Genomic DNA, 15,994 nt, shown 5'->3' with positions numbered 1-15,994 from the left:
TGACATGAGACAAAGTATATGTGAACTGCTGTATGAAAAGTGAATTTACTCTGTAAATCTTCACCCAAATCCTAATAAAAAAAAAAAATAAAAATTCCTTGGCCAGGGACTGGTGGACCATGCGATCCTCAGCCTTTATGACCATGAGACCAGAGGGACTAGATGGTACCCAGCTATCCCTATTAACCACTTGGAGGGGGATCAGTGCAGGAGATCCTGGATAGAGTGGGAGAACAAATGGAACAAAACTCAAAATCATAAAAAAAGACCAGGTTTGCTGATCTGATAGAGTTTGGTGAGACCCCTGAGACTATGGCCCCTAATTCCCTTTCACGTCTGGAACTGAACTCACTCCTGTGGCTTCCAGCCAAATAACAGACAGGCACATGGGTTGAACATTTACATCAGGTAGATACACTACTTGGAACAATCAATTGTGGGAGAAAAGAAGGGCATTGTATGCGTAGGGAGACAGCTCGGGGGGCAGGAGATCATGGGAGGGAAGGACACAGGGAAGAGGTAACTATGGGGAGGAAGTGGGAAGAGAGCTGTTACATTGTGAGGAACTGTGACCAATGGCATGAGACAAAGTGTGTATGAACTGTTGAATGGAGAACAAATTTGCTCTGTAAACTTTCACCCAAATCACAATAAAAAATGAAAAAAGAATAAAAAATAAAACTTGAATTAAAAAAAAAAAAATCCTTGGGCCTTGAGATGGATAATATGGGGGGCTTCGGGGCTCCAGTAGTTTTTCCAAAAACAAAAACTCACTGTTGTCAAGTTGATTGACTCATAGTGACCCCTCCTTGGGTTTCCAAGGTGGTATCTCTACGGAAGTAGATTGCCCTATCTTCCTTCCGAAGAGTGGCTGGTGGGTTTGAAGCACCAACCTTCTGGTTAGCAGTCAAATGCCTTAGGCACTATGCCTCCAGAGCTCCCCCAGTAGTTTTTAGGATACTTAAAATAAAAAATATAACCATAGCCTACAAGGTCCTTTGTGATCCAGCCCCTGGCCACTTCTCTGACCTCACTGGGGATTCTTCCCTTAACTCAGGACATGCAAGCCACACAGGCCTTGTCTGCTTACAGAACCTGCCAAGTTTGGTTTCTACCTCAGTATTTTTCTATGTGCTCTTCCTGTCACCTCAAACACTCTCTCCCTTCTCCTCATTCACTTCTCAGCTCAAATCTCTCTTCAAAATGGCCTTCCTTGACCATCTGTGTTGCTCAGCTCCCCACTCCCCACACATCCAGACACTATGACATCATCCTTTTTAATTTTCTTTCTAGAATCTATCACTTTTGAAACTGTCTTATTTTTTAAATGTACTGCTGTCCATCTCACCAAATAAAATAAAAGCAGCTCTAAGACAGCTGACCACCACCTGTCAGTGTGTCACACTGTGGTGGCTGCATGCAGTGAGGCTAGAGGCTATGCCACTGGTATCTCAAATCCCAGCACGGTCACCCATGGTGGGCAGGTTTCAGTGGAGCTTCCAGACTAAGACTGGGAAGAAAGGCCTGGATATCTACTTTAGAAAATCAGCCACTGAAAACCATATGGACCACAATAGACTATTATTCCATAGTAATTAGTATGGCTTTATGGATGCAAACATACCAAAGATCATCAAGATGGCATAGAAACAGGCAACTAACAACAACAGAGTGAGAATGTTTGCTGCTTTCATCATTCTGTCCCCAGACCACATGGCAGGCACTCTGTAAACATTTCTAAATTGGATGATGAAGGATGGGGACCAAGTCACCCATATCACTCATCCATTCATTCACTGCACACTTCATGGGTGGCCTGCTCTGGTCCCACATCTGGGTTCTCTATCCACACATGCTTTGCTAGAAGCTCCTCCTCTAGGACATAGCACCGGCCAATGTCTGTCTGAAAAAGTCTTCCATTTCCACCTGTTTCAGTAGGAGCTGAGAACTTTTCTTTACCACCCCTGCCATGACCTACCTCCACAGCACCCTAGACATGTCTCTTGTTACACAGCCACCCTTATAATCACTTGGCTTATGTCTGCTGCCTTCCCTGCTAACCAGTAAGTTGGGTGAGGACATAGCCAAGGTCAGTCTGGATCAAGCTGTATCCCCCAAAGCTGAGTACAGGCACTAGAATACTACAGCAGAGCAATACTGTGTACCAGGCACAGGCAGAGCACTAGGGGAAGCTCAGAGCAGGAAGAACGTAGAGTACAGCAGGACAGAAAGAGTGAACTGGAGACACTCGGATGCCTCTGGAATTCTAGAACAACAGGCTGCATGGAAGGAGCCATGCTGTCTCCCTCACACAGCCTACCTGCAAAATACAAGCAAGGCCCCCGGATCTAAGCCTGGGGAGGGGCAGGAAAGGGAGAGAGCAGCACAATTACCTGCGTGTGTTCTCGCTTTTGAGCAGAGACTTGGCTTGCTGCTCGCTGATGATGGTGGCCTTCACCTGGGGAGGGTTCATGTGCACGTTCAGCTTCCCGCCCACCAGCAGCCGCACGGTGGCTGCAAACTTGGTCTGGGTCTTCAAGACCTGAGGGGGCTGCTTCTCGATGATGAATGTGCTGCAGGGGACACAAGGGACCAGACAAATGATGAGAGGCCAGCTCAGGGAAAGGGCTCTAGGGCCCTCTGCCTGGGAGGCTGCCTTGCCCAGGGCCCAGCAGGCACAGGAAGAGCTTGGGGCACAGCCTCTGATCTCAGAGAGCTTAATGGGAAACAGGAGGACAGCAGAGGAGACGGACTGAAAGGAACTTCTCAGCAGCTGGCACGTGTGCAAGGGGCAAGGGCAGCCCGTGTAGTGGCCTCAGCAGAAACTGGGCAAGGGCAGCACTAAGCAGCCATAGCAACCAGAGACAGAGAAGGGCAGTGGCGAGAGGCAGAGAGAGCAGATTCATGCACGAGCCCCTGGACGGGGAAGGCACCCACTGCCCCTTCAGGCCGGCCACTGTGGGGCTGCCCCTGCCTCTCTGGACGTGCCAAGGGCAGCAGTCACCTGGTCACCAGGGCTGAGATGATGTCTGTGATGGTGGCATTGACCTCAGCCAGCATCTCCTCCACAGGACCCGGAATGGGCAGCTGCTGGCACAGGTGCTCGGCTCTGCGGATCTGCTGCCGGTTCTGCCAGATGATCTCGGCCAGCTTCTCACACCTGCGTGGGAATCCCAAGGCCAACGGGAAGGACAGTGACTTCATGTCCCCCTCCACCAAGCCCAAGGCTGAGGGGCCCCCAGCCTGGGAGAACCTCCAAGACACAGCCCCAGCCCCACTCAGTAGGGCCTCAGCCAGCACCTGCCCCTACTGCAGAGAAGAGCTACCCTTCAGAATGCAGAGAAATAGGAACACAAGGGACCGTGACTTGTCCAACAAGCCCTGGGTCACTCTGCACCCTCTCAGCCCCACCCTGTTCCCCAAGCCTGTGGCCCCTGGCGGAGGTACTCGGGGTGGGCACAAAGCCAGTCCCAGGAACCAGAGCCACGCGTTATACAGGACTGTTACAACACAGGGCAGCAGCTGCACATCTGCTCAGGGGCAGACGAGCCCGGGACCAGCACCCCTCCCGCCTGCCCTCCCTCCCCGCAGTACCAGGACTGCAGCACATCCAGGCTGCCCTCAGGGGGCCCTCCGTTCCCGGCCAGCTGCTGCCGCCGCTTCCACTGGATCAGCTCATCGTCCAGGATGATGGTCTGCTGCTTCCGCAGCAGCTGCAGGGTCTTCTGGTGCTTCTCAGCCAGTTCCTAGGGGCCGGGGGAGAGCAGGCCCTCTGGCCTCCCAAGAACACCTCCCAGGGCTCCATGGAGAAGTCCAGGGCCCGAGGACCAGCCCCTCACAGGCCTGTCCCCTCCCTGGGCTGCTCTGCCTCAGGAATCCAGCCACCTGCACTAGCTTTCGCTCTCCTCCTGGCTCTGTCCAGGCCTCCTGGTCCCTGGAGAGCTCAGGGCGGGACCCCACTATTGGCAGGAGGGCGCAAGACCCCACTTACCACGCGGTACTGCTGCAGTGTCTGGGCCTCGCGCTGCAGCCAGGCCTCCAGCGACACCTGCTTCTGCTGGAGGGCCGTCTCCCGGCTCAGCCGCTCCTGGGGGTTCAGCTGGGCCAGCTGGGCAAACTGAGCTGGAGGAGGGGACAGGACACCCACAGCCATGTACTCCCAACTTCTAGCAGGAAGCCTAGGCAGCCACACTCCTTGTCCCTGAGATAGGCCCCTCAAGGGACAGATACCCCATCAATGGCAAGTCGGGTTTCTGCCCCAAAACTAATAGGTACCCTTAGAAGGCTCATGACTCTGAGCTTGTCCTCTGGGGAGTGGGAGGATGGATAATCAGGAGTACAGCTGAGGATGTTCCTGTAATGGTCCTCCCCTCTTGACCTCCACACACAGCTGGCTGTCCTGACCCTCTCACATGGGGTCTGGCGTGGAGCCAGACTGCTTGGGTCTGAAAGGTACCCTTGTTAAACAACCAGCTGGGTGAACCTGGGCAAATCATTTTACTTTCCCATGCCTCAGTTTCCCCACCTGTAAAAGGGGAAGATAATAGTCTTGCTATGAGGACTGAAGAAGTGATGGCATGAAAAATGCTCAAGGAGCTACCTGGCACACAGTAAGTGCTACCTAACTGCCACGCACACAGTAAGTGCTACCTAAGTGTTAGTCCTGGCTGGCTAATGGGTTGCAGGATGGGGCTTAGCACATGACTGACAAGCACTGCTCAGCCCCGCCCCTCACATCCAGATTCTCACTGGGGAACAGTGTGTTTCTGTAGGTGCTGGAAGGTCCCTAATGTCTGTCCAGGTGAGCACGGCTGACTGTCACAGGGAGCCTGGCCCACCAACCAAGAGGGTCCAGGGTCCACTGGGGACACAGAACAAGCAAGATTCTCTTAGGAAAGGGTGGGTGGAGGGAGGCAGTTTCTCTCCACACTGGCTATTGGCAATCTCATCAATGGCAGGGTATGGATTAAGTGAGCCCTTATTACCTTGTCCAAAACACCTATCATGAAATACTGAAGCCATGCAAAAGGGAGAATAAAATGACACAAGTAACACCGGTGCATCCATAACCCAGCTTCAGAAATCAAACATTTCCACAGTCAAAGCCAACTGTACACACTCCCTGCCTGTGAACCCCTCCCTCCCTCCCTAATACAACCACTATCCTCAATGCTGGGATCTACTATTTCCTTCCAGTAACCTTTCAGAAATCCCAGCATCTTTACTCGAGCTGAGTGAGATCAGCATGTCTTAGTGGAGTTCCTGGCTGGCTTCTGAAGGCCATGCCTCACTGACCTAGTCCTTGATCCATGACACCCACTCTCTGGGACAGACAGAACCAACTCTAGACAGCAGGAAAAGCCCAGGAGCAGAAGAGAGCTTAGCTAATGGTTCCAACCTCACTGCAGACTAGTGAGCGGGAAGGATATTAACCAGGCACAGACACCTCACAGCAGTCTGGACAGTGACCTTGGGAATCCTGTCCACTCAAAGGGAGGGTGGTGATGATCCCAACATGTGAGCCTGGCTTCACTATGCAAGTGACCCACCTAGGTCTCTCCTGGCGGGTCACAGGAGCTTCTGGAAGGAAACTAGGAACACTTGAGGCAATTGCTCCACACCACTGGAAGGAGCTGAGACTTCTCTTGCACAAACAGACCAACAGTCTGTGCTTCTGACAGGTGAACTTGATAAAGGAGACTGAACATGATGGGTACAAACCCAAACTAGAACCCAAACCCAAACCCATAAATAGAAAGCAGAAAACCCAGGTCAAATGCAAAGCAAACCAAACCAGTACCACTGAGTCAATTCCAACTCATTGTGACCCTACTGGACAGAGCAGAACTACCCATACGGTTTCCAAGGTTATATAATCTTTATGCAAGCAGATGCCACATCTCCTAGAGAGAAGCTAGTGGGTTAGAACCGCTGACCTTTTGGTTAGCAGCCAAGTGCTTAACCACTGTACCACAGGACCCTAAATTATCAACCTGTCAAAAGACCTGGGGAGAAATAATAGCCTGAAATCTCTTGTTCCTACTCTAGGGAGGGGATGTCCTCTCTCTGGGACAGAGTAGGATGGATTCAGATGTGAAGAAGACATGGTATCATCATCCCACCAATATTTATTCAACATCTACTATGATCCAGGCAATATATCAAGTCTCAGGGGGTAGGAAATACTGACAGGGCAGGATTAGGGAAAAGATTAAACAGTTAAATTAAAACAGAATTCTGAAAAGTATTTCCTTAAAAAAAAGGTGGAAAAGAAAGAACTCAGGTACAAAAGAGAGAAAGAAAGAACAAAATAAAATGAATAATAAAACGGGAAACTCAATAAACTATACTAATTATTATATTAGGAACTCTGGTAGCATAGTGCCTAAGGTACTTGACTGCTAACCAGAGGGCTGGCGGTTCAAACCCACCAGCCACTCCTCGGAAGGAAGGTTGGGCAATCTACTTCTGTAGTGATACCGCCTTGGAAACCCAAGGAGGGGTTGCTATGAGTCGGGTCCAACTTGACGACACATAACAACAACAACAAATTACTATATTAACTGTTAATGGACTAAAAACTTCAATTAAAAACAAAGCAAAAAACTCAACATTAAGCTGTCTACAAGAGACACATTTTAAATAAAAGAAGAATGGATAAAGACATAGTTTATAAAGTATAAGCAGAAGAAAGCTGGAGTAGTTATATTAATGTCTGCTGAAGTATATTTCAAGACAAAGAGATAAAGACATTAAAATGATTCAAGTGTCAATCCATCAGACAGATGTAATAATCCTAAGTGTGTATTCATTTCCTAATGAAGCTTCAAAATACATAAAGGAAATATTTATAGAGTTAATTGAAGAAAACGACAATTGCTCAATCTTGGATCTGACTCATTGTGACCCCACCTTGGGTTTCCGAGGAGCTATCACTATGGAAGTAGATTGCCCAACCTTCCTTCCGAGGAGTGGCTGGTGGGTTTGAACTGCCAGCCTTCTGGTTAGCAGTCAAATGCCTTAGGCACTACACCACCAGAGCTCCTCTTTCAACAACTGATAGAACTGGCAGGCAGGCAGGCCCTGCCGTTGAGTCGGATTTGACTTTTAGTGATCCCTCTTTGGGTTTCCAAGGCAGCATCACTACGGAAGTAGATTGCCCAACCTTCCTTCCGAGGAATGGCTGGTGGGTTTGAACTGCCGGCCTTCTGGTTAGCAGTCACATGCCTTAGGCACTACACCACCTGATAGAACTAGCCAAAAAAAATAAAAAAGAAAATCATAGCTCAATTGCTCTCAAAGTGTAGACTGTGCACACCAGTAGGGTGGTTCCTAAGACCCTTATTGGGAGTCCACAAAGTCAAGTCTTTTCATAAATGTATACCTTATTTTCTTTGTTCACTCTTAATCTATTACAAGTGCACAGTAAGTTTCCATAAGCTACATGATGCATATCACAATAGACTGCAAGCTGAATCCAGCTGTCTTCTACTCAGCCTAACATCGAAGAGATGTGCAAAGAAAATGGGAAGCAATGCCACTCTACTAACTGAAGTTTATTTTGGAATTTATAGCTTTTCTTTTTTTTTAAACTATACTGACTTGACGGCAGTGAATTTGGTTTGTTTTTTATACTATTATTGAGTTTACTGTTATTTTTAAATGAAACAACTGTAGAATATACATTCTTTTCAAGGACACATGAATACATGGGAAGCAAATGCTGGGCCATAAAACAAGTGTCAATAAATTTAAAAGGGCTGAGATCATACAGTGTTATGTTCTCTTACCACAGTGGAATTTAGTAACAAGGTGATATTGAAATCAATAAAATATGACATCTAGAAAACATTTTGTTTTGTTTGTTTCGTTTTATAAAAAAAAATTAGAAATTAAACAACATATTTCTAAATAACATATGGGTGAAGAATTGCTCAAAGAGAAATTAGAAAATATTTCAAACTGAATGAAAATAAAAATGTGAACAAATGGGTAAAGAGATAGGTAGACAGGCAGAATAATTAGGTATAATCAACTCAACGGCAGTGAGTTTGCTTTTATTTTTTTTAGGCAAAAGGGAATATACCCATGACCATACATAAGGTTGGCAGATGATATTTCTACGTATGTATTTGTATGTGCTGTAAGAATGTCCATATATACAATAGAGTTAACAAGGGGCAAAGTTATGATAATTTCTTGGCCAAAGCCAACCACCCTGAGGAAGCAAGTAGTTGGACCTGTGGGCTCGGGATCATGGTCACAGGGGACATCAAGCTCAATTGGCATAACATACCACACAAAAACATTGTTCTACATCGTACTTTGGTGAGTAGCAACTGGGGTCTTAAAAGCTTGTAAGCAGCCATTTAGATGCAACAATGGGTCTTTCCTCACCCAGAGCAAAGAAAAATGAAGAAAACCAAAGACACATGGAAAAAATTAGTCCAAGAGACTAGTAGACCATGCGATCCTCAGCCTATGTGATCATGAGATCAGAAGAACTAGATGGTGCCCAGCTATCACTGTCAACCATTCAGAAAGGGATGAGTGCAGGAGATCCTGGATAGAATGGGAAAACAATGTGGAACAAAACTCACAATCATAAAAAAAAAAAGATCAGGTTTACTGGTCTGATAGCCCCTGAGACTACGGCCCCTAACTAACCTTCAGGTCTGGAATTAAACTTACTCTCATGGCCTCCAGCCAAACGACAGGCATATATGGTGAACATTTACATCAGGTAGATACACTCCTTAAAGTGATCAATCATGGGAGAACAGAAGGGCACAGGGAGACAGCTCGAGGGGCAGGAGTGCATAGGAAAGAAGGACACAGGGAAGAGGTAACTACAGGGAGGAACTGGGAAGAGAGCTGTTACATTGTAGGGAATTGCAGTCAATGTCATTAAACAAAATTGTAGGGAATTGCAGTCAATGTCATTAAACAAAATGTATATGGGCTATTGTATGGAAAATGAATTTGCTCTGTAAACTTTCACCCAAATCATAATAAAAACTACAAAAATAAATTTTGAACAAAATGTGTATGAACTGTTGAATGGAAACGAACTTGATCTATAACCTTTCACCCAAATCACAGTAAGAATGAAAGAAAATAAAAGGAAAAAATATCAGATGCAGCTAAAGCAGTGCTTAGAAATTTATACATTTGAAAAAATACATTTATATATCTAACCATATATATATATATATATATATATATATATACACTTATCTATCTATCTATCTATCTCCAAGCCCAAATCCATATAAAAGGTCTAAAATAAATGATCTAAGGTCCAATCTTAAGAAGCTAGAAAAAGAGCAGAGAAGGAAATGGGAGCTTGACATATAAAGTGGCACATCTCTGGGGTCAGTCTGAAGGATTTCCTTGTGGGAGGAAGGTATGCCATATCTTGAGACTCTTCAAACTGTACCGAAGGTTAATTTCTTCTAAATCAATTTTTCTCTTATCATGGGAGCCATTGGCAAGCAACAGACATACAAGACAGGAGAATTTTCTATTTTAATCCCTCCTCCCAGCCCTACCTCCTATTCAGGGGGGTCAGGAAGGGCATTCCTAGAGTTCTACCTTAACCCAAGCTACTTCAATCAGGAGACTCCTAGCCTAAATCCTCTCCCTTGTTGGGAAACACTTTATCCATATTCTTATGTTCATTCATTCATACATCCAGATACTCACTGAATACCTACAACCAGATAGAGAATAATGATTAGCAAAGTACAGGGATCTTATGACATATCTCTACTTGATATCCACCTCTACAACTTACAGACAATCTAGAGCAAGTTACTTGTTCTCTTTGAACCTCAGTTTTACCATCTGCAAAATAGGGATACTATAACTACTTACTTCATAAGGTTAGTGTTATGGTTGAATTTGATAATTCATGAAAACAGCTTAGCACAGAGCATAGTCCATAAGAGAGGCTCAATCACTGGGAGCCATTACTCCTACCAGGCTTTGGGCAAGGTGCTGGCAAGATGGACACCAACCAAGCTCCTACCCTGGAGCTCACAGAGTGTTCTTCACTCCCTGCTCAAACTCCTACTCCTTGCACTGCACCGGCCTCACCTTGGATCCTCAGGCTCTCTTGATACTGGATGATGAAGTACTCTTGAGTCTGTTGCAGCTTCTTCAGCTCACTCTCTGTGTCCTGTGTGACCAGTCGCAGCTCCTCAAATGTCTGGTTGATCTGAAGGTGTTTCTGGGACATGGCATCAACCAGGTTCCCAGCAGGAGAGCTGCACTAAAGACAGATTGGGTATAGGTAACAGGTAGCAGTGACAGGGGCAATGAGGGTCGGAGAAAACCTCAGGCCTCATGGAACATCAATACTATAGATCCCAAACTCTAAATCTAAAGTAAGGAGGAAAGGTCATTTTAGTCCCAGGGTGGTCATTTGCCAGAATTGAGGTGGAGCAGGGAATGAGGGAGGACCTAGCCAACTGTGGCATCTTCATAAAGCAGAGTAGAAATTTCTATTTCAGATCTCTCCTCCATGACAGGGATCCCAAACAGGGTCCATCTAATTCCTTTCAGCAGGGCTAGAGTTCAACATGCCCCAAGTGTCACCTGGGTTTTTCTATTAACAATGGTGTCCACTCATTCTACATTCATTTGTTGACACACAAGAAGCATGCTAGGTACTGGGGGTACAACGAGGAATGAGGCTGTGTGAGCACCCATCATCTGTGTCCTCACTTAAGACCTCCCATCAGGAAAGAGGCTGAACCTCTTAAAAGTGTCCTGGAAATCCCAAAATGAAGTTACATGGGTGAAATCAACAAGGATGGACCTAGACATTTAAGTGACGAGGCGTGATCCATTTCTTCAACACTTGGCTCAGAGGGAACCAAGTCTTCAGGGAGTTGTTCCTAAAGAACTGCTTTCAGAATGAAATCCAAACTCCTTACCACAGCTTCTGTTGGCCTCGCTGATAGTCTCTGCCTACCTCTACTCCCAACTCCATGCTGTCTCAGCCACATTAGCTACTTTCTGTACCTTGAACACAAAAGCTTGTTCCTGCCTTGAGGCCTTTGCACTTGTTGTTCTCTGTCTGGAACATTCTGGCAGCAAATATTCCTGAGGCTGGCATTTCAATTGGCACCTTTTCAGAAAGGCCTTCTATGATGGACCAATTTAAAGGAGTGCTGCCCTCTTAAATGTCCATTATCAGATGAATGGATAAGCAAAATGTGGTAGGTACATACAATGGAATATTACTCAGCGATAAAGAGAAACAAGCTCCTGATACATACTACAACACGATGAACTCTGAAAACACTGTGCTAATGAAATCAATCAATCACAAAAGGACAAATATTGTATGACCCCACTTACATGAAATAACTAGAATACACAAATGAATAGAGACCAAAGTTTATTAGTGGTTTATCAGGGATAGAAGGAAGGGTAGAAGGAGAGTCATTGTTTAGGAAGCAGAAAGTATCTGTTTATGGCGCTGAAAATTAGCTAGGATATTGGTGATGGTTGCACACGATTAATGTAATTGGTATCACTAAGTTGTACATGTAAAAAATATTGAATTGGTAAATGTTGTGTTATATGTGTTTGTTACAACAATAAAAAATGTATAAAAAAATCTCAAAAAGAATCTTAAAATGGTATCACCCTTATCTGAAGATGTGTTTACTTGTTTATTGTCTAGCTCCCACTTCCAGGATGTGAGGTCCCTGAGGGCTAGGATCTTCTCTGTCCTGTTCTCCTTAGAATCCCCAAGGCCTAAACACCAGAGGCATTCAAGAATACTTTGATGGCTAAAAGAAGGAATGAGACCCCCTGCCCATGAGGCCCCCAATGCCATTGACATGGATTTCTTAACTGGGCTGAGTTCACTTGCATGCTTACAGGTAGCTTTGTGATTGTATCAAGTCAAGGATGGCCCCCTCTTGGGAAGAGACCACTCTTGGTGAGCTGGTCTCTGTCCCCTCTCTAGTATGACCTTCTGGGACCCCCCTGTTGACTCTCCTCTCCCCACTTACACTGAGTACCTGCAACCCTTTGAATGTGAGAAGATGGCTCATCCCTTCCTGCCATCAAATAAGCCGTTACTTTTGTTCAGACATCTCTATCCTCAGGACAGCCCCCACCTACCTACCCCAACCTGAGTTACATACTTTTTCCACATATCCCCCCACAGCAGTCAGTTAGTCAGGTTCTCAATCTCTCATTGTCTAAATTCCTTTTAGGTGGGACCTGGCCTTTGACCTGATTCTCCACAGTCCTAGCCTAGCATCCGACACAGTGTAGGATCTCATTAAGTGTTTCCTGAATGAATTTTAAAATTCTTGAAATCAGTATCCGTAATAGTAAATTAACAGTAAACATTACCTGTGACCTATCCTAAGGAGCTCTGGTGGTATAGTGGTTAAGGCATCTGGCTGCTAACCAGAAGGTTAGCAGTTCAAATGCACCAGTTGCTCCACGGGAGGAAGATGAGGCCTTGGAAACCCCAGTGGGAGTTGCTATGAATCAGAATTGACTCAATGGCAGTGGGTTTAGTGTTTAGTTCTGGTTTTTCTGGTCATTATCCTAAGGTCTTTATATCATTTTAAGAAATTCACTTGGCTTTATAGCAGATAATATAGCATTGTCCCATTGTCCAGGTAGATGCTTTTATGAGTCCAGAACTTGGAAAATGAGTCCCCATTCCCTCTCCCTAGGCCTACTTGTCTGAGTCTGCCTGTGTTAGTTCTTCTGATGCTGAGCTTGGCTTCTTTTCTGCTCACAGACACCACCACTTACAGAATGACAAAAATTTTCCCCGGTGATTTGTAATGTCACCTCTGACATCAATCAAATTTCCAGATGTGTATGTGTTTTAGGGCTCCCTCTTCTTATCCAATGTGCCATGTGTCTATCTCTGGCCCACACGGTATCTCATTTAATCCTCACAACAACCCCATGAGGTAGGTACTATTATTATCCTCATTTTACAAAGGAAGAAACAAAGGCTTGGAGAGGTTAATCACACACTTAGTAAGCGGTAGAGCCACTGAGGGACTGACCATAGGCAGTCACTCCGTAACTGAACACAAGTGTCTCTCACATTTGCCTATGTCTCTTATTTCACTGGCTCTCCTCATGCCATTGTTTTATATAAACACAGTTGTGTCTGGAGAGACAGGAGTATGGAAAGACTTCCCAACTCCTCTCCCCATACCCATGGGACACTTACATTGTTGGCTTCTCGAACCAGCCTCTGTTCATTGTACAGAATGTGCCGGATGCAGCGGACCAGCTCCATGGGGCAGCGGTCATATGTGCTCTGAAAGAATCCAACAGTGGCCACCAGTGGCCACTCTCTGCTCTAGCCATGCCCATCCAGTGCCATGCCCACCCCTTTCTTTCCTCTAGTCCCTGCCTCAGCCTTCCCCAGGAAGTCTCAGGAACTATCACCAGACACCACTCGCTCATCTCTCCTGGACTCCACTTCCCCTCCCTGGTTTTCATGCTCCACAGCTCACAAAGCACTTCTAATCTACCATCTCCTCTGACTCTCACAGCATAGGAACCCCATGACATAAGCAGAAATTATCCCCATTCCACAGATGGGAAAACTGATACTCAGAGAGGTTAGGTACTTATCCAGAGGCAAACAAGTGAGCAAGCAGCTGACTCAAGATTGAGACTCAGGGCATCTATGCCAAGGTCAAGGTACTTTCCACTATACCCCTGTTCCTGGGTATAGGTTGCTCCCCCATCTCAAATTTCTCCCATTTCCTCCTTTTTCTGGGATAGATTTTTTATTTTCCAATGACTGTGCTACTTGTATTTAAGAAGGGCTCTCTAAGAAATACAAGTGAGTTCCCATAAATGCTTGATGATGATCACCACCCACACCCCTTTCCTCCTTCCAGAAAACTCCATTTCCTTTCCCTTCTCCCTTCCCTCATGGGAAAGGCACATAGCTCCATTCAAGGCCCTTTCATCCTGCTCTTGCCTCCAGGACAACGCTGTTCCTTGCCCATCCCAGTTAAGCAGCTCTTGGGTTTAAAAGAGCCCCAATAGGGACGTCTGTTTGCCTTAGTCCCACATTTCCAGAGTCTGCCAGTCTTCATTCTTCCAACAGGGGGATCTTGACTGTCTACCTCCATCCCTTCTGCTGTCGCTAAGATCCTCCCTCACACCATTCCATGCATCTCCCTCCCCTTATGACAGACACTCTCCACCCCTTGCTTTGTAGCATATTAAAGGAATCTGACAAGTCTGCTTTAGAAAGAGGGGGTGGGGGAAACTGAAGCACAGAAAAATTACTGATAAGCTCAGGGTCACAATGTGAGTCAGTGGCCAGGCCAGGAAAAAAAAAAACAAAAAAAAAAAACCAGGGGTTCTGATGCTGGAAGAAGGCAGACAGATACTGCCTCCCTAGAGATGGCCCAGCTCTCACACCCACCTGGAGCTGCGTGGCATAGTGCCCCAGCTTGATCTTCAGTAAAAACCCATCTTCCCCCACTTGGTGCTCGGCCTTCTTCTGCAGCTCCTGCACCAGGCCCTCCAGGAGCTGGGTGGCCTGGGCTCGGTCCTGGGGATTGTCCAGGTCGATGGCATCCCTTGAGGCAGGGCAGGGGGAAGAAGCCTACTATGATATCTCTTTGGGCACAAAGAAGGGCATGTAAATCCCAGGCTCATGACTAAGGGCACTCCATGAGACGTGTTCCTGGCAGTTCCACAGGCATCAGAGTCTAGAAACATCCTCTCTCCCCTCCCCATTTCCCTGTTCCCCTTTCCCAGGGACACCACCCCTTCTATACAGTGAGGGGCAGACAGGACCACAGTCACACCCATCTGTAAAGAGGACAGTCAGAAGCCAGGGGGCCTGGATGGTAGACCTGTGGAGCAAGGTTCAGGGCTGGGGGCACATACCATGGCTGGCTCTCAATCCACTGGGCCAAGTAGTGGCGGACCTCGATGGGGAAGTGCTGCCCGTAGAGCACCTGCATCTGGCGCAGAGCATCTCCCTGAAGCTGCTGGGCCTGGATCCAGCCTGCCATGGCCGCTCACCTAGGGTGAGTGGAGGGCTAAAGAGGCACCTCCGCCACAGAGGCTCAGCGCCTGGCCTCCCTGGGCCCAGCTGTGCCCACCCATCCCCGGACCGCAGTCAGACCAGGCCCCTCCCCTCCCACAGACAGGCTTTCCTGTGAGGGAAGAAAGATGGTGAGGAGGGGAAGGCCGCCCTTCCCTCCAACAAGGAACCCGCTGAGGCTTGGGGAGGGGCTCTCGAGAGTCAAGTGCCTTCTCCCTCTTCCTCTCCCCTCGCCCCACTGGGGCTTCCAGGGGTCGGGTGGGGTGGGGACCTCCAGAAACTTAAAGAGAACACGGCAGCGGGGACCCAGGCCCTCAGGAGAGCTGCAAGAAATCTCCCCCCACCCCGCCTTGGATCTGTGGTCCCAATTTCTGGCAAAAGGATAGTTCAGCTCCAAGTTAGGGCAGCGCCAGCGTCGACCCTCCCTCGACGGCTTGGTCCCCGCGGGCACGTGGGTCAAGTTGTTAAGGATAGAAGGGTCAGGGGACCGGAAGCTTCTCCCTCAGCTGCGCCCCCCAGCTGCGCCCCCGCGTCACGCGGTGCAGCCCAACAGCATCCCCTCCCCACTGAGGGCGAGGCCCCCTCTCTTCATCCTCTTTCCTCGTCAGCGGTGCGCGTTGCGCCCGAAGCACCTTCTCAGTCCCGGGACTTTTCCGTGTGCCTCGGTACGTCGGGCTCCGGAGTGCCAGGGTGCGGAGACCTGGACAAGAGGCGCGCGCCCCTTCCCGCACTCGCCGCCAGGCCGCGCCGCCCAGCCACCCACCCACCTGGTGGAGCCGAGTCGTCCGGCGGCGGGGCCGGCTCTCCGCCCGCAGCTCTCGCTCCGGCCCGGGCTCCTGGCGGCGGCAGCGGTGGCTGTTACTACAGGAAGGAGCAGAGAGCAGCGATTTCCTCCTCAAAGGTCAGCTGCCTCCAATAGAC

The 15,994-nt window shown here is 47.8% G+C and overlaps 1 protein-coding gene across 1 annotated transcript in view; it reads right to left on the bottom strand.

Annotated features, from left to right (window-relative positions):
- Positions 1–15,041, bottom strand: part of LOC103198052 (signal transducer and activator of transcription 5A) — a 23,254-nt gene extending 8,213 nt beyond the window's left edge. The window contains exons 1-8 of the mRNA XM_007942156.2: positions 14,914–15,041; positions 14,444–14,600; positions 13,226–13,315; positions 10,099–10,273; positions 3,992–4,122; positions 3,595–3,746; positions 3,005–3,160; positions 2,394–2,573 (exon numbers count right to left, since the gene is read on the bottom strand). Of these exons, the coding sequence (XP_007940347.1) occupies positions 2,394–2,573; positions 3,005–3,160; positions 3,595–3,746; positions 3,992–4,122; positions 10,099–10,273; positions 13,226–13,315; positions 14,444–14,600; positions 14,914–15,041 (1,169 nt within the window). The remainder of the gene's footprint in view (positions 1–2,393; positions 2,574–3,004; positions 3,161–3,594; positions 3,747–3,991; positions 4,123–10,098; positions 10,274–13,225; positions 13,316–14,443; positions 14,601–14,913) is intronic.
- Between the last annotated feature and the right edge of the window lie 953 nt (positions 15,042–15,994).

This window comes from Orycteropus afer, unplaced genomic scaffold (genome assembly GCF_000298275.1).
Source record: "Orycteropus afer afer isolate SDZICR_OR568_19922 unplaced genomic scaffold, OryAfe1.0 scaffold00085, whole genome shotgun sequence".
Taxonomy (NCBI): Eukaryota; Metazoa; Chordata; class Mammalia; order Tubulidentata; family Orycteropodidae; genus Orycteropus; species Orycteropus afer.
The sequence above is the reverse complement of the archived record's forward strand: the minus strand, read 5'-3'. Positions and strand labels throughout refer to the sequence as shown.